This window comes from Athene noctua, chromosome 5, assembly GCF_965140245.1.
Source record: "Athene noctua chromosome 5, bAthNoc1.hap1.1, whole genome shotgun sequence".
Lineage (NCBI taxonomy): Eukaryota > Metazoa > Chordata > Aves > Strigiformes > Strigidae > Athene > Athene noctua.
In genome coordinates, this window is record NC_134041.1 from 44,193,332 (window position 1) to 44,212,651 (window position 19,320).

At 45.1% G+C, this 19,320-nt stretch overlaps 1 protein-coding gene across 1 annotated transcript in view; it reads left to right on the plus strand.

Moving 5' to 3' along the window:
• SYNPO2L (synaptopodin 2 like) overlaps window positions 1–13,863 on the plus strand; it is a 39,932-nt gene extending 26,069 nt beyond the window's left edge. Inside the window, exon 4 of the mRNA XM_074907257.1 lies at window positions 7,229–13,863. Within this exon, the coding sequence (XP_074763358.1) occupies window positions 7,229–9,567 (2,339 nt within the window). The 3' untranslated portion in view covers window positions 9,568–13,863. The remainder of the gene's footprint in view (window positions 1–7,228) is intronic.
• Window positions 13,864–19,320: the final 5,457 nt, after the last annotated feature.

The window sequence follows — 19,320 nt, forward strand, 5'->3', positions numbered from 1 at the left end:
AATAGTCTTTGACCTGCTCAGCAAGATAATACTTCGTGGCTAAAGAAATAAGGTGGACATAGTGTCTGTTGGCTTCTGTAAGATACCCGATATGGTTCCACATGACTTTTCCAATGAGAGAAATATGGATGAGATAGGACTACTGTAAGGTGACTGCACAATTGGCTAAGAATAGAACAGAAAACATAACTATTAATGGCTCATGATGTCAGATTAGCTAACTGGCTAAGTTGGTAGTAGTGTTTCACTGGACTTCTGAATCTAACAGGACTACCTCTATATTTTCAGTCATGGAGCACTAAACACTAACATATGTCAATCAAATGTCCTCTCCACCTCAATGTTATATGACTGGTGAGGAGACAGATGATTAAAAATCCCAACCCTTCTCTCTTCTGTCAGTGGATCTTGTCCTCTGGCTGCATCTAGACAGAACAGGCGGTATGTGCTGTGGGGCACCTCACAGCCCTGACACTGCTACTATTTAGAACTGGGACCTGGCTGAGACACCTTGCAGCTTTTCTCCGGTCTTTCTTCCCACAGAAACCCAGGTGTGTGGGGGACACAAGGGAGGGAGGTGGGTTATCTGGATTGAGGAGCTCAAAATTGTTCCCAGGTACACCACTACTGTCTTCCTATCTGCTTTTTCAATTACAGATTCCTTCTAGTGAAGCTTTTAAAGTGTTGTTTGGTTTTGGTTTTGTTTTTTTCTCTTGAGTGTGTTGTACCTAGCAAGCAGTAACAGGAAATAGCAATAATACCATTTTTAATGGATGGCCGGGGATTCAGCAAAGATTGCTGTGTATTAATCAGCAGCTGACATAAGACATGGAAGGTATATAGTTGTCTCATGAAAGGCTGGATTTTTAAATGTAGTAGGAGCTTGACTGGTTGCAGAAAAGGACTAAAATCAATTGTATAACAAGAATATATGGCAAGTTCTACAGGATTAAGCAAGTCCACAGACCCAGATGGTGAGCATATGCTTGTCTGTATTACTAGAGTGGATGCTGGGAAGACTGAAGGATAAAGACAAGATGAATCAATGGTATCCTGCGTCAGACATCAAGCAATTTTGTGTGCAGCAGAATTAACAGATCCTGGTGTCCTTTTAAGTTATGTCTTATATTTGATATCTCGTTCTCTCATGTCTAGTAAAATGGAAATCTGTCTGATGTCTCTCACACTCAAAATGAGAACTCATAATCTCTCTGTTGTGTGTGTTCTTCAGTTTTTGGTGTCTAATTAAGACTGCACTGAGGCTTCCTGCTTCCTATGGTGTGGTCTATTTCCTCTGTCCAGCCACCTATTTTCATGTAAACTTTTATGAGTGCTGTATCTTTGTGACTTCAGACTCTTAAAATTAGCAAATGGGCTCTAAAGCTATTAGCATGAAACAGATAAGAATGAAAGACATGCAGCATGATGGCATAAACTTTTCTTAGGAAAACTGCAAAAGACAGATTCACTAGTGCATTGAACAGGTGCTGTCCTGGCAAAAGAAAGCTCTCCTTTGGCAGTCTTGTCACAGAAGACTATGTTGGGAATATCCAGGGCCCGAGTGTGAGCTGTCAGCACAGGAAAAAGCTGACCTTTTGCACTGAGGACACATTTCTATCCAGCTCAGGAAGAAAGGCAAAATCTCACTAAAGTGAGGGAGATTCTTTTGAGTGAACAAGCTATTCAAGTCTCCAGCAGGATATCATGAGACTAATACATTGCAGCCATGCACAGCAATGTCTCTGCACCCTCTTTGCCTAGCAGAGCTCTTCAATAGCACTGTGGGAGTTGCAGAATGGCTAAGAATGGTCCAAAATCTACACAATGACTGGGCGTGTTTTTTCCCCATGGGCTGTCGATTCACCTGCAAAGAAGCTTGATTTCTATTTTCCTAAAACCAGGAGATTGAAGTGGGGCAGTGTCTCACTGGGAGCAATTAAAACCACTAGCCATTTAAGAAGAAATACTGGTTTGACAAGTACTTTACTATATATTTAACCTCAGATACATGCTTAAGTGTTACAGACTTGAGTAGGACAAAAGCATTGGCCTGTAGCATCCTAAATTGGAGCTGAAGCCATATCTATGTTTTATATTATGCACAGATTATGTGGTGGAAGTGTGCAAATATCCAAGACTAAGAAACAAGTTTTCTGTCCCAAGATTTTTACTACTTCTTTTAAGTAAAAGAATATATACTCCTCTGCTTTACTGTTTGCAATTCAAACATTGGTCAAAGTATGAAAGGTTGAAGCTTTCAAAAGGGAAATACTTAGAAGGCCAATATAAACTATCCAAATCTCATTTTGAAAGGACTCCAGGTATGAAAAGCATGAGATGTCTATAGCCTCCAATGACTTACTGAGATATTTGCGATGTTAGCCATGGAAAAAATTACCTTGTCTAACATAAATAGCTGGAAAAACAAAATTCTAGTTGATTCCATGTGAAAAAATATTAGGCTCTTTATCTCTGAAATTAGCAGTTTTCTTATTTTGTGTGGTAATGACTTTTCTAGAATTTACCATTTTTTGTCTCCTAGTGAACATAAATGTTATCTGACACCATGTAAGCCTGCACATTCAGTAGTTTTCCTCAGCATAAATTGAAATGCTTTATTTTAACATGGCCTGATCCTGAAAAGATTAATACTTTTTACACTTCTCTTTACTGCAATTAGTAACATAACTTCAGTGAAATTTAGTTAAGTTCATGGAAAAATCTTTGTAGGCTTTGCTTAATAGAAATTTTTTCTTTGTGTAGATTATTTCAACAGAATTTAGTGGGGACAAGAACTAAGTGCTTTAAAAGTTCACAAGAAGTTTTCTATAGAAATTATCCACCACACCAACAGAATTTAGGAGAGTTTTATAAGATTTCCACTGACTCTTTTATCAATTCCATTTGAATGTTCTTAATAGAGAATTGTTTCTGTACTACAGACATGTATTTTAACTTCTAATTTCATAATGTATGTATCAGATTCTACAAGGTTTTCCCAAAGAGACTGTACCCCTATATGGGTAAATATTCATCAGAGAAGAGCGAACCTCTTTCATTGCTTTTGGTGCAAGAGCCTTTGTATAAGGCATGACAGGCAACGTTGCTTGTGGAGGTTGTCTTCTTGGCATGCAGTGATGGCTACCGGATTTCAGGAGGCATGGTCAGACCTTCATTCTTCTAGACTCACTAACACTGGAGATGGTCTGCTTGAATCCTGGGCTACAGTGTTGCTAATGCTGGGACTGCTGGGAGGGAGAATCACAGGGCAGTGTTCCTTGCCCATGGCTTTGGGATTCTCTCACAGGAGCTATTGCTTGTGTACAGAAAGAGGCAGTAAGATTAGACCTAGCCAAAGTGTGAGGAGATTCTGAGAAGGCCACAATTGTGGAGATTTGTAGACTCCCAGCACCCTGTGTTCCCTTCCTCCTTGCCCACCCCAGACCTCACTGTCAGCATCTCCTCTTTCCACACCACTCGGTCTCCAGCACTGGAGCTGTGAATGGTGCTGCCAAAACACCACTCCTTGGCCTCCAAATGCTCTGTCACCCTCCCTGGGCACAGCCACACTTTTCAGTGGTATAAGTAACAGCCTTTGTCATTTTAATTCAACTAAACCACTTCACTACAGGCACCCAGGATCCTAATGCTCCTCTGTTAAATGCTCCTCACTCCCAGTACACAACAGAAATCTTTATCATGGACTGGCTCTCCTCAGACATGAAAGGAAATTGGTATGCACAGGAAAAGAAAGCCTCTCCTCTATCTTTTCATCCCTATGTTTACCTGGAGCTGGGTGCTCTCAGAGGGTTTTAGACAGAGAGTCTCTTCCTCCTGGGTGGGTTTCTCTGCTTGTCCATGTTGGACATGAGCACTGTGTTAGTCTCATCTCTATGAAGGGCTCTTTAGCACAGAAATGCTGGACATTGAGGCACTGGAAACACTAACCTGAAGCTTGCACCACAGAAGCAGTGAGACTGTAGAGTATATTTTCTTATTTTACAAGAAAAAAGAGGAGTTTCTCCTCACAGGGAGTAAATGGTCAGGGAAAGAAGGAGGGTGTTTAAGTGCCAGGTGACAATGTCCATCACACTGCTTAGTGATGAAGCTAAGAAGACAAAAATAGACAAAGTGACCTCATGGCTTTCAGCAGCAATGCCTACGAGACAAAAGAGAGGCTTTAAAAGGCTTGTGGGGCTGATAGCAAAGGGCTTGGACACCTCAGAGTTTTGGTTCTGCTCCAGCAGGGAACTACATTGCTTCTCTCTCTTTGCCTCTCTCTCTGTTTATGGGGAGCTGTGAATTAAACGGGCTTTGTGACATGCCCAGCTCTCCAGGTCTGGACTCTGCCTTCTCAAGCTTGGATCAGCCTTATGCAGGTACAGATGTCTCCTGTTTTCTCTTTTCTCTCTCTTTTTCTTTTCTTTTCTTTTCTTTTCTTTTCTTTTCTTTTCTTTTCTTTTCTTTTCTTTTCTTTTCTTTTCTTTTCTTTTCTTTTCTTTTCTTTTCTTTTCTTTTCTTTTCTTTTCTTTTCTCTTTTCTTTTCTTTTCTTTTCTTTTCTTTTCTTTTCTTTTCTTTTCTTTTCTTTTCTCTTTTCTTTTCTTTTCTTTTCTTTTCTTTTCTTTTCTTTTCTTTTCTTTTCTTTTCTTTTCTTTTCTTTTCTTTTCTTTTCTTTTCTTTTCTTTTCTTTTTTCTCTTTTCTTTTCTTTTCTTTTCTTTTCTTTTCTTTTCTTTTCTTTTCTTTTCTTTTCTTTTCTTTTCTTTTCTTTTCTTTTCTTTTCTTTTCTTTTCTTTTCTTTTCTTTTCTTTTCTTTTTTCTTTTCTTTTCTTTTCTTTTCCTCTTTCTTCATCTTTTCCTCTCCTCTCCTTTTTCTTCCCTTCTCTTTTCTTCTTTCTTTCTTCACCTTTTCCTTTCCTCTCCTTTTTCTTCTCCTCTCCTTCCCCTATTCTTTTCCCTATTCTGATTTCATTCTTGCTCTTTACCTTCAACAAGTCATCTCAGAAAGATTTCTCTCTTTCTTTTTTCTGAAACTGTTGTGGGAAATTGTAGCTTGAATGGCATGATCATTTTTCTGAGATGCATGCAGATTCATAAGTGGAGGAGACAGACCTCCAGGGTCTGTAACTCATTTCCATCATGGAGAGAAGGTCTTTGAGGGCAAGTCTATGACTGCTCTGAAGACCACTAAGTCTCCACAAAAATCTGGACACTACTTCAGCCTTGGTTCAGCAAGCCGGAGTCATTCTATAAGGGAAGTTTTGAGAGAGCCTTCACTTTGCAAGTGCAAGTACAAATAGTGAGCCATTTTTTCAGCATTGATTTTGCTGTTTTCAATTTTCTGTGTGCAACGGGGAGGAATGGACTGTGCATCCCTATGAGGTGATCTCAAGCTACAGAAGTCCCCTTGCTGAAATCCCAAAGCAGTAGCATGTGCTATGGAATGTCTGCAAACCTTGAGAAGAGTCTTTCCCTGTGTTTATCTTGAGCTTCTGGAAGGATGATTGCTCTGCAAATCAACACCTTATTTTCAGCATGGGGTGAAGAGGGAAGCTCTTCCTGATGTGGTTACACCTGTGGAATGATGACACCTGCCACAACTGTGCAACCTAGCCAGGTTTTGGGGGACATCTGCAGTCCTCAGGAAAACTAGTATCCTTCTTAGCTAAGCTCCCTGTCCCCCACTGCAGGTAACTTTGCCACATTAGCAAGTCCCCAGTGAATGAATGCTCTCTGACAAAATGGTCAGAAGCGAGATCCTGAGAGGACAGAGCATCTTCCATTCTCTCTTGAGCTAAAACCATCCCACAGCACTGCCTGCAGCCCTCTCCTCTCCTCTCCTCTCCTCTCCTCTCCTCTCCTCTCCTCTCCTCTCCTCTCCTCTCCTCTCCTCTCCTCTCCTCTCCTCTCCTCTCCTCTCCTCTCCTCTCCTCTCCTCTCCTCTCCTCTCCTCTCCTCTCCTCTCCTCTCCTCTCCTCTCCTCTCCTCTCCTCTCCTCTCCCTCTTAAGGTATAATTTTGTACCTAATTCTTGAGAATGTCAGGGCTGGGCAAGGTGCTACACATTTTTTTGATGATGCAGGCAGTGAATGGATATTTAATCTGTACTATCATGCTGGCAAAAAGACAGTGGGAGTAATGAAAAGGATGAAATGAATCAGAAATTAGTCTATGGTTTAGGTATGTGGAGTTTCCTTCTGTGCAAGGTTAGGGCTTATTTCTGCCACTTGAACACTAATTCAGGGTATGTCTACACTTTCCTTAGGGCAGCCGAGTTTGGCTTTACTACTGAATATTGTTCACCCACTGCTTTCCCTGCATGCAAGGCAGAGAACACAACGTTCCTCCCTGGGTCTTTACTGACCACTGGGCTGGCAGAACAGGTGGAAAATGATTATTCCACACTTTCATGCCAGTGTCCCAACAGGTGTTGGCTTTTCCAAGCAAGCTTGTCTAAGTGGATTACTTCTGGCCTGGCTGATCAGTTGTGGGGGTCTAGGATTCTTGCTCAGGAGCAAATGCTCTTCTTCCTTGCTGGGCATGGGGCAGAGACAAGGTACTACAGCAAGGGTGAAAACATGTCTCCTACCATTGCAGGGCTGCTGTGGAGAGCAGCAAACAGCCTTACACACAATGCTGCTGCAAGATACTCTGACTCTGCAGCTGAAACTGCAGGGCCCAATGCAGGAGCAGCCAGACTGTGCCTGCAGAGCACCTCTCCCATTGCACGCATGCATGGGTGCTAACAGTGGCTCTTCCCAAACTCTCAGGGCAAGAGAGATTATTTGCTCCTGGGAATCCTTCGTATGGTAGGAGGAAGGTTTACGAAAAGCAGGGCTCCATCTTCAGGGTGATAAGTAAATGGTAAAAATTCCCAGGAGCAAGGGCATGCAGTGTAAAAACAGCCTGGGACTCTTGGCCACATGCTGCAGAAACAGGAAATCCCAGGTCTGATCAGGAAACAGACTGGCTGTCAGAGTAGGGGGAGTTCCCTCCCCACACCTGCATGGACTTCTATCGTGTTTGCAGGGAAAGAGAAAACTGCACTTGGGATTCTATCAGCAGTTCCTAAAGACACTATCAGCAAAGGTAGGAAAGAAAAAGAAGGGAAGGGGGTGACAGTGTGTTTCCTCATATAGGTACTAGAATACCTATAGCCATATCACTGTCCATCTTTGACCACCCAGATTTTTGATGAGCTCTGAGCTTGCCTCTTTTTGTCTCTTGCAGAGCTCCACCGCCACGAGAGCATTCAAGAGAAGAACGTGAAAGAAGCCAAAACCAAGTGCAAAACCATTGCATCCCTGCTGACAGACGCACCCAACCCCCATTCCAAGGGGGTGCTGATGTTCAAGAAGCGAAGGCAGAGGGCTAAGAAGTATACATTGGTAAGTTTTGGGAGTGTTGACGAAGACCGCTCCTACGAGGAGGAAGACGGAGTTTTCCCAACTAGTGAGTCGGAATTTGATGAGGAAGGTTTCTCTGATGCCCGAAGTCTAACTAATCACTCAGACTGGGAAAACACTTACCTGGACATTGAAAAGTCCAAGTCTGACTCTGAACAGAAGAAAGAGAAGCAAAAAGGTTTGAGTGAAGCCTCAGGTAAAGGAGCACGATTATTTGAGCAGCAGAGGGAACGGGCTGGGAAGTATACAGTCGAGAAAGTTCCGACACAGAAGAGCCCCCAGCTTGCCCCAGGTGCCCAGCTGCAGCAGGGCACGGTGAACGGAGATATGCCTGTGCCACAGAAGGCAGACAGTGTGCCCCTCAGCATCCACCTGGAAGGTGTGCAAGTGCCCAGCAAGCAGCCAGCCACCCTCCCCTCTCAGCTCCTGGCACCCCCTAGCCCCACTTTCTTCCCGCCTCCCCCAAGCACCCCTGACCCTTTCTCTGCAAGCTCAACAAGCATGTTCAACAGGTCTGCACGGCCCTTTACTCCTGGCTTTTCTGACCAGCGTCCAGCAACATCCTCTGTCATCTTCAGGCCATCTGCACCCAAGAAACCTAATGAAAGTCTGGGTGTGCAAAGCACAGTGGTTCCTCCTTTCTCACCTCTGGCTCCAGGAACACCTCCCAATGCACCAGTGGCAACACACCGTGGTCCAGTCAGCTCTTCCACATCTCTGTATATTCCTGCACCGGGAAGGCCAACACCACCACTGGAGTCACAGTCAAGAGGGGGAGGAAGTGCTTCAGAGACTAAGCCTTCTGCCAACACTGCCCGGACATCCACCACATCTATCTTTCTGTCAACTCCCTCAAAGCCAGGAGGGGAGGTGGCCTCCACAGCATCCCAGCCACAAGTCCCTGGAACAGCCTCTTCTTCTTTGTATATTAGTCCAGTACCATCACAGCACACGATAAGCAGTTCCCCTGTGCCAAAGCAGCCTTCTCCAGCTGTCTCACCAGCAATGCCACGACCTGCTTCTGAGCCCTTAACATCCAGGGAGCAGAGGATTGCCGTGCCAGCTCCCCGCACAGGCATCCTGCAGGAGGCTCGCCGGCGGGGTAACAAGAAACCCATGTTCAGTAAGATTGAGGAGAAGAAGAAGAATTCACCCAACCCTGAGCTCCTGTCTCTGGTGCAGAACCTGGACGAGAAGCCAAAAGGTGACCACCCTGGGGCAGGCTTTGAGTCTGGGCCTGAGGAGGACTTCCTCAGCCTGGGTGCTGAAGCCTGCAACTTCATGCAGTCCTCTGGCCGCAAGTTCAAGACCCCACCTCCAGTGGCTCCTAAGCCTCACCAGCAAGATGCTGGACTGGTAAATGGGGCCCAGGACATGCCTCAGCTTAAAGGCAAGGGGGCAGAGCTCTTTGCCAAACGGCAAAGCCGCATGGACAAATACGTAGTAGAGACAACACCGAAGCCACAGTCCAAGCCCAGGACACCCTCTCCTTCCCCTTCTCTACCCTCATCCTGGAAATATTCACCCAACATCCGGGCTCCCCCTCCAATAGCTTACAACCCAATGCATTCCCCTTTCTATCCCCTGGCAGCCAGCAAATGTCAGGCTAGCAAAGCAGAGAGCAAAGTGAAAAAGGCACCTGGCCAGAAATCAGGGATCAAGGTCATTGATATAATGCGCCACCAGCCCTATCAATTAAATTCAGCCATGTTCTGTTTTGGGGATCCCCCAAACCCCAGCATTCAGGAGTCTCCTGGTCAGCCCACCCCACAGGCTAGCTCATCCTTCATGGCAGCCAAGCAGGTCCCTGTGAAAACAGCCAAGACCCAGGAGATCCGCCGCTTCTCCACTCCAGCTCCCATGACCGCTTCAAGCAGCCTGGCACCCACCGTGCTTGCGCCCCGCTCAGCCACCACATTGGATGAGCCTGTGTGGAGAACAGAAATGGCCTCTTCTGCCCCTGCTACACCAGCGCCATTTCAGGTGGAGCTCAGTCAGTCCCCTAAACCATACCAGAGCTCCCCCGAGTCTGGTCAGGCAGGCCAGGGGCCTTCCCCAAACCCAGCCTCGGCCTCTCGGTTTCAGGTGGCCAGGCCCAAATTCTCAGCAGCGAGAACAGGGATGCAGGCCAATGTGTGGCGGCCAAGCTTTGGCCACCACTGAGGAAGGCACCCCTCCCATCCTGTCCATGGCCCCGCAGAGATAGTGCTCGTGTTGTCTTTCATGTCAGCTCAGTACATTGGGATGAGTAACAGAAAATTAAGAAAAAAGAAAAAAAAAATGACTCCCCTTCTGCATCACCCTCTTCCCCAACCTCTCCTTGGTCTCAGATGGGCAGCTTCATGGCAGGGCTTACTGGCTGTGGCTACAGCAGCAGGAAGAATGTGGAGAGAGGGCACGTGTGTGGTACACAGAGACTGGGAACTTGCACACATCAGCAACACCTACCTCTGGAGGGTGTGAATGGGAGGGATTGTCTCACATGAGGACATGTAGGTGGTAGTGGTTTTCCTTTCCCAAGAGCTTTGGAGTCACCCCTGAATGGATGGAGACTGGGGGGCAAGAGCTTTCCAGGAAGCAATGGTTAGAGGTGGGATTACAGTACAGAAGCCTAAGCTTCCCCATTAGACTGCTTGTCTCTGAGCCTGTCAGTCTGTACACATGCATCTGTGTGTGCACAGATGCTGTGTGCATCTGTACACATGCACACAGCAACACTCAGCAGGAAGTGAAAGTAGAAGTGGGGCTTTGCCTTGGACACTTCTCGCAGGCTGCCCTCTGGAGGGGCATGGGGAAGGAGGCGAGAGAGCAGAGTGAGGGAGGGTGTTTGCACATTCACGTGTGGGCTGTGTGCCCTGTGCAGGAGGGTGGACATGTGTGCCTGTTCCTCCAGTCACCAGGGCTGGGGGTAAAAGGGAGAGTCATCCTAGCTGGTGCTAAACATGGCTATCAGATCTGGGAGTAGTTTGCCAAAGAGGGGCGTTGAATGGACTTGGTGGGGCTAACACAAGCTGGACAACTGCAGAAGGAAGTATCAATTTGACACAAAGTCAAAGCTAAATTTAGGCGGTGGCTGGTTGGTGCAAGGAAGGCCCTGCAGCATTAGCCCCACTGGAACAGGATACAGATACTGTAAGTACAAAGGAGGACTGTGTGGGAGAAGGTACGGTTGGCTTTTAATGGAGGCAGGACAGAATACGCACTTGCACATCATCTCTTTGTTTAGTACAGAAGTGTGGCTAGATTGGAAATGGGTCATGATGTAAAACTTACTGAAGACTCTGTGATGAGCTGGAAATGGAACTTCCAGTATGGAAGTGGAGGTCAGGGAAACAGAAAGTCCCATGTAGAACTTTATACTAAATGACTTAAGTATCCTTGGGGTCTATTTGGTAAGAACTTAAGTGCTCTGAGAGTCCCAGAGGATCTGTATTCACACACACGTACAGAGCTCAGTTTGCTAGTGATGCTGGGGAAACAGGACTGGTTATTCCTTGAATGTCCCAGGCTAGCCTCAGACTTAATCCCTACACTAAAGGCATACAAGAAGAAAGCATTCCCTTTCCCAGGGAAAAATTGATTATATTAGTAGAGACTGTGCATGTGTGTGTGCATGTCATCTGTGCTCTGGTTTGCACACACCCCTGCAATTTGCTTTCCACCTGTGCTCCCTCCTTTTGCAGTAGCCACTTTTACAGCGTGAGCCCACAAGTACACCAAGAAGGCATTGCTCCTGAAGCACTGGCTCCTAAACAGCAGATCCTCCAGCTGCAAGGAAGGGGCTTCTCACTTCTTTCTGGGCAGGAGTTGCCCAGCCTTTTGCTAGATCCTCAGGGATGAGTACTAGAGGCAGGATGAGGGTCTCATAGCCACACTTGAGATACATCTCCTCTCCTTCAGGCAGAAGCCATTCTCTGCTTTGAGTGAGCATAAACTTTGGATGTACAAAACTATAGCTTCTGGGAAGAAAAAAAAGAGAGCAAATGGGGCTGATGTCAAGCAGTGCAGCTAGTGTCCAAGCCAAGTTCAAGCCAAGCTTCCTCTGCACAGCAGGAGCTTATGATATGTAGTTCTTTTCACAAAAGCTGGGGACTCTACTTTTTCTTGGAGGGTCTAAAGTGCTTCTCTGTGAGCACCTGGAGATTTTGCACATGTGCTCTCCTATGAAGAAAAAGAGGTCTGGAGAACCTAGCTAGCAGCTCTAGTCTCATACAAGCTTGGGAGGGAGAGAATGAGAGAAAAGGAAAAGTAATACACAATCCTGCCTTTGAATCCTTCACACTCTGGCTGGGCTTGTCCTGCAGGCCTGTGTTTGCAATGCACATTCCTGGAGGCTCTGAAACAGGATAAGCATGCTGTGGCGGGAGGAGGACAGGACTTACACCTCACTTGGCAGACTATCAGCCATAGAAGAGGATGGAGGGAAAACCTTTGGGAATGCCTTTGGTTAATGAACAAAGGGGTGTTTGAGCCAGAATATATGCTGCACTGGCTGTATGACATAGAGAGCAGCCAACCTGAACTCTTGAGATGATTGTATGTGTTCCTGGAAAGTCCCAGAGGGAAGGACTTAGGACAAGGTATCACCACAGAGTTAATTCAGATCACCAGAATCCACTTAGCTCTGGTGAAGGGGAGCATCTATGCTACAAAACCTAATTTGGACAATTGCTTTCTCACTCATCCTGTGATGCATTGCATTGCCAGTGTTCCTGGAAAAAATTTTTGTGTGCTGTAGCAAGCTGAAGCGCTGTGATTTTTCGCAAACATGGAAGGAGGAGTCTTCTATTTTTCTAGGAAAGCTGTGGAAAGGAACTCAAGGACTAGCAATGCTCCAGAAGTTTGTCTCTAGTCTTTTTGTGGAGGGCTGTCTGTCACTGGCTAGTGGTTTTATCCCTAGTCTTAAGAGAGACAAGCTAGCCCAGGTTGAAATCATTACCGAACTCAGGTGAAGAGAGGGGTTGTGTGGACCAGAAAAAGGGTGCTCGAGATAATTCTGCAGTGAAGAAATAACCTCAGAAACTCTGAATCTTATTCCAGTGTCCCTTTCCCTCAGGCCCCTAAAGATAAGTGCTCTCAGGGCCTGAGTGTCTCAGGAAATTCATCTTTGCCACTGGAAAAAAAAAAAGAGAGGTCTGGCCTTAGCATGTAAGGGAGATTAGAGTGGTCCCACTCCAGATTTCTGGAAGACACTGATGCAAGCCAAGGAGTGATGGCCAAACACTGCTGAATGTTAGATGTCAGGACCCAAGTGAATGGAATAACTGCATTTGGCCCATCACTTCTGACAACATAGTAGGCAGAAGATGAAAAAAGTTAGGTCCAATTGGAGAACGAATATTAAACATCAAGCAAGGAAAAGAACCAGGAGGCTGGGGTTCCTGCATTTCACTTCTAACATCCTTGGTTCAAAGCTATGTTTAGAAGTAAAGCCAAAGTAATTTGATGGATCTCAGCCCCTCCCAATCTTTTCTGGATCCTACGCTTTGACAGGACTTGATCTGCAGAAGCAGAGGGTGTTGCAGATGAGGCCTACAGTGCTTGTGGTGTATCCCAAATAAGGCCTGTGGCTGGAAGTAGCATGAGATGAGAAATAATACTGAGATGCATCTGCTAAGCTATAAGGAAGAAACCTGCACTACTGCTGGCTTAAAGCAGCTCTGCTAGTGTCTGCTCATGAAAATATTGTGGCTGGCCTGTTAGAAAGGTCACAGGTGAGGTTACGAGGAATATTTTTGAACCATATTAGCTTGTCTTGAGACTCTCCAAATTTCGAATTCCTCAGCTGTTGAACAAGCACAAACATAAACAGTTGTTTCACAAGTTCTAGCTCCTACCTGCTAAGATATAAGCTACAGTAGTAGGCCAAACCCCAGTGTCCCCTTGTTAAGCATTTGAAGATGTCTGCTGGGCTCTGATTTAAAACTGCCTATCATCCCTCCTCTCTAGCATGCTGCAGGTCACACATTGCAGCTACGGCAATTCTGGGGGTTAATCTTTGCTTCAGAAGTATCAGTCCTTTCCCTGTGAATATATGGGAACACTTGCCAGAGAGAACCTCAATATCATGCTGCAGCTGAGAGGAAGAATCTCAGAAGACACTGGAGTGAGGAGTCACTGATCTCCAGACATGGGCACTGTTCAAGCCAAGATTGTCCCTTGGAAAGAACATGCTCCCTTTCTGCTATAACATCCAGCATCACCTACCAGACCCTCTTCCTAGAAGAGACATGTCAGTGCTGTGAAAATGGGAGCCCAACAGCAGTGCTCTGTCCAGTGGAAGATGTGACCCCAGAAGAAGAACAGAGTTGGCATCTTTGTTTATGGAAATACTTTTTTTTCTTTTTCTGTTTTGTCATTTTGTTGTTTGTTTGTTGGTTGTTGTTTTTTTTTTTTTCCCAATTTATAATCACTTTCTATTTGTTTGTGCAGAAGAATAAACTTGTGATATGCACTTTACAGGTGGCATTTTGTCATCTTCTTTGCTTGGCACCCAGGAGAAACTGCTATGAGTATAGCACATGCAATTAGCACTACCAATAAACTACTAAGGCCAGGAGAATATAAGGAGTCCAGAAATGGATAGGATGTCTCACCAATAGAAACACATAAATTGGACTTAAACCCTCTATATATTAAAAAAGCCACATGCAAGCGAAAACTTAAATGAGATCCAAAACTTCTGTACTACAGGCTACAAAGCACTCACTTACTAAGTGACAGGGTGAAGAAATTTATGGGCCAGCCCCAGCTGGCCTGCCTCAGCCCTGCCCCTCACCCTGCTCTAACCTAAACCCCACCCTCTGTTTGTAAACCTGGTATCAGTGGAAGTTCGTCAGCTCTAGTAAATCCAAATATAAACTCACATTGAATGATTCAAATTATTTCTAATATTAACCAAGAGATCAGAAAATCAAATATATCCCATCGTATTCTCAGGCACTAAGCCTAATCCTAACTCTAACCCTCACCCAGTTCATGTTAAAGCCTACACAATTTCTGGGTCCTGAGAGGTTTGTTGTGCTCAGTTTAGGACAAGTGTTAGCAGGTCACCTTTCCCAGATGCATGTCACTCACAGGCGGCAATTCCCAAGCACTGCAAGAGATGATAGAGTCAGCTGTAGGATTACACTGCAGACTCTGGACACGTGTTCAGGTATCATTTTGTGGATGTTTTTGGATTAATTACAAAGGAGAGGTTCCTTATGCAGTGATCTAGAGGTGGATTTTGGGACTATCCAGCATATTTTTGATTGATTTGCAGACAGGAAACTCACAAAGGGGCAGCGATGTTTGCTGATGCCAAACTTGAGCTTCTCTCCAACCAGAAGCACAGCTCCCAAGGAAATAAATCTACAGATGCACAGGCTGCAGATTAGGACTGCATCTTGTTGTGCTTAATAAATCTGACATGGTAGGATTATGAGCTACTCCAGATGGTTTGACACATTGCAGGATGGTTGCTGTGTCCAGGGCTCTGATTAAATTCCCTATTAACCTCTACAACCTTCTCAAGCGAGAGTCATTTCTTCTCATAGCAGATCATGTCAGAAGGAGCCTGACAAACAGACTTTCAAAGGTGGAATGGGAGCCAGCCCTGAGGTTACTGGCCCAAAGCAAAACTGAAGGATTACTGAATAGTTATGCAGTAGGCTAGGGATTAATTTGGGCTTCAGTCTGCTACTCAGAGAGTAGTTTAAAAACAGAAAATAGTAAGGTGCCTAGTGGGCATATCTATCCCAAACACTCATATCCGATGGAAAAAGAAGCGTCCAGCAAAGAGCACAGCAGGGCAAGTATGTGTCATGAATAAGGGTATTCCCTGGCAGTACAGACCTGTAGCTTCAACAGCCACTAGATGTTGCCACTGTTCTTCTCCGAGTTACCAGGGGTTTTGGCATTTGCCTAATGTACTGTTAAATCTGGAGGGTTTAAAATCTTAGGAAATCCTTTCTTCCTAATCTATCCCCTTTTGGCGTTCACATACAGTGCCGCTCAGTCCCACATACCAAAGAAGGCCAGCCTCGTACCAGGGACTTTCGTAGTGAGAAGCTTGCTGCAGCTTGGAGGAGATTCCTGGGTGGTAGCATGGCATACAGGCTGCCCAGCAAGTAACACACCATGGGCATACTAGCTATTTCAGCACACACTCCAGCTCTGTGATCAAATCCTACATATTTCTGTTCCAGTCCTACATCTCATCGTGCATTAAGCCCACTTAGAGAGAGCCTGGCATTAACTGTTTCTCTTACAGTGGTGCTGCAAACTACTGACAAGTCTCCCTGATGTCTGTGTAAAAGTGGACAAGATTAAGCATATCTGAAATATTTTAAAATAACAAATATTATCTATGATATATTTAAAAATAAAAAACAACCAGAAAAAGAAAAAAAAGCCAAATCAAGAGTTTTGCAAGTTTTTCAGAACGGATTGAATCATGCTGAAATCCACTGCTTATTGATACTTTCAGCACAGGTCAGCCTGGGCTCCAGGGAAAAAGGGAAGCAGGGTCAAGGTTTAATTCTCTATCTTTGGAAAATTAAAATGGTGAAGGCTATTTGCCAGACTGATGCTGTTTGCCAGACTTCCACATGATCAAAATGTGCTCAGGAGACAGCTCTGCTGATGACGCCTGTCTTAGCTACTGCTTATGTTCATCTAGCACTATGTAATGAGGCAGATCTCATTTGCTGCTCTTGAAATGGTTTTGCAGATATTGACAATTTGAAGTTAGATCATTTGAAATTAGGCACACAAGAATGCAGTGAAAAATGAATTCATTTTGAAGATACAAGTATGAGAAAGCAAAGATTTATGCAGGCTGCTCCTAAAGCCACTTAAGCAAAGGGTATATTTGGAAAGAGGGAGGTGGTCACAGGGAGATACAGACAGTTCCTTGTATTAAAAATTAAAAGATTAAAAACTCCTCCCTGAAGTGCTGAAATGTCCTATAAGGCAGCATATGTACTACCCCACTGACCTAAGTGGAAACTCCATGTACTCAAGCAAAGATTGAATTTAGCCACCAAACCTCACTACACTCCAGGTAAATTCCCCCACCAAACCAAAACCAAAACAGTTTATCAAGCAAGGCCTGTAATGATTTAAAACCTTGAACGCTGAGTAGCATGAGTGGGTAACAGCAGTAAGAGCCCCACATGACTTCTTATCTATGCTGAACTCATTGTATTACTTACGGCAGAGATACCGGATTGGTACAATACTCCTGGTGGAAAAAGCCACTGAGCTGCTGAACCTGATACCATGTCTGGGCATACATGAAGTCTCTGCTAGATCCGCCATTGACATGTCTAGACGAGTGAACTAGACATTTCTATCTCTCAGGAGAAACCATGCATAGAGAGGAGAAAGGAGCAGGATTTAGTTCACAGCCTGGTAACTGAAAATGGAGACATATAATTTTATTTGAAGGTAGAGTAGGAGGTGAGAATCTTAGTTAAAGATGTGCCTTGGTACATAAGTGTCAGACTCAAGACTGCTTTATCCAAATCATCCTACAAATCCTGGTGCCATACTAATAGGGTAAACCATCTCTTACATTCCTTCTGGGTTCAAGGCTTAGGCTCTGTGCAGTACACTCCAGATGCACTCAGGTCCTGTGTCTCACCCACTATATGTATACATGCACATGCAGATGAAAATAACCTCTGGAGGATCAGGTTTGCAAGGACAGGACTTCACATAGCACTGAATGAGGAGTACGGATCATCTTTCAAAAGGGAGGTGGCCAAGCTCTCTTCAGAATTTAAGCCTGGCAACAGCCACAGGCACAACAGCACTGAAAAACCTGGGCAAGAGGTGGGTCTAAACTTTGGATTTTGCTACTGGAGTTTCTGAGGAGTCCAGTAATTGGTCTAGGAACCTAAATACTACCCACAAGCATCTAAAAACTACCCACCAGCATCTAGGGAATAAAGGAACCTTGCCATTTCATCATTCCACTTCCAGATACTATTTCTGAGCCCTGGATAAAGATCCTACCCTTGTACTCTCTACTTCTAGCTTACTTTCCTTCATATGCCTGCTCAACCTGTCTCATTTCCAGTTCTTCACCACTTTGCCTACTTCTCACATGAGACCTTGACTTGGCATACAAATACTTTGTTCCCATGACACTATGGTTCTTATCGGTCCTTGAAGCTGGACTTCAAGATCACTGGCCTTGCTCCTAACCCTGCTTGTCTCTTGTCCTTTGGGCTGGGGATCCACAGAGGAGTCTTGTCTCCTGCAACTGGCTCACCCTGAATTGCAGTCAGTGCCTTGTTCCTTGTCCGGATCACTGGATACACCTGCTCATATCCTGATCCTCATACACCATGCTAGACATGCCTTTCCTTCATCTGCTTGCTATTGCTTTTCTCTAGTCCCTTTTGAGTTTTCTAAGAGGGGTCATATCTGTTTCCTGCTCACCTCCAGTTACCAGCTAGCCATGGGGCTCTCTCCTCCCTTCCAGCCGGCTCAGCTCCTCTCTCCCTGCAGCTGCCTGCTGGAGCAGCTGCAAACCCCTGGGGTGGGAGGAGGCAGAGGAGCAGCAATTCATGCTCGTGGCAGGGAAGAACGACATACTTCCCTGCTACATCATCTTTTGGAGTTACACCATGCCCCCAAATCTAGCAGGTTTCCACATGATATCCATCTGCCACAAACTGTTCCCCTAAGGTTTAATCTGTGCTCAGGAAAGCAAAGGACATGACTGGAGAAATAATACAGCAGCTATAAATTGGTCTCCAAACAGCTGCTGGAAGCAAGTAGAGAGGAGGCAGTTTAGCATCACTCTAGTGGCTGCAAGAAGGTGCCAAATAGTGTTAGCTGCACTTCTTAGCTTCTCACCCCATAATATAAATTACATTAATTTCTGAGATGATTATCAAAATGGAGCTAGAAACAAAATTAAGAGTTAACTACCTCATGCCTTTCAGAAAGGAGAGGCAAAGGACTGCTGATTTTAAGCAATATAGCAACACATTGTGTCTGTTCTCACTGTGCTCCCCCTCTACAAGCCATCACCTTGTGATAGGCAATAGCTCCCTTGATAAATAGGGTTTAGAATGCAGGGAATGGAATAGGAGAGCAGTATCTCAAAAAGCACAGCTGGACTTGACAGCAAGCACTAGGCACTTTGGGCAAATGCCCAGCATGGTGCTAAACAAATCCAAGAGAAACAAATGTGGTCAAAAAATACTCCTCTTTGTACAAACTGCAGTGAGCAGAGCTTGGCCAACACCAAGAGACCTGCGCCTCTGTGGCCACCTGCACATGCAGTGTTGTGGACAGATGGTCAGTTGTGATAGTAGTATCTGACACACTCCAGCTTTGTGCAGATGTAAATGCCTTCACCAGGTGTGAAGCTCTGTGACGGTGCCCAGAGCAGGCAGTGGGTGTTTACAGTTCAATTGTGCTACCCCCTACACCTGTTTTACCCTGGCACAGCTCCAGAGAGTTACTCCCAAATCACCAGCATGGGAGTGTGAGGGCAGGATCCAGACTGTCCAGGCCCCGTGTATCTGCTGGACTCAGTGAAGGATGCCACACTCTTTGGATAGTGGAAAGCTTACAGCGTGGTGTTACAGTAGATATGAATGAGGGAGAATAAGAGCTCTCCTATAGGCACAGTGTGAGGTATACCTAGTGGTTATATGGATGCAAGCAAGAAGAAGATGGGAAACTTTAGGCCAGAAGACTGCCATACATGCCCTGATTCCAAGCAGGTATAAAGGCTGATTATTGCCCATAGGTATGTTACAGCACTCATACAGGGTCTTCCAAACAGTACTGGGGGTTAATGCATTGTGCTGTCAATGCACTTATCAGACTCGGAAGTTTTATACACATTTGGTGCAGGCAAAAACAACTAAAAAATCTATAGAAAAGGGGAAAATGACTGTCTCCTGATGT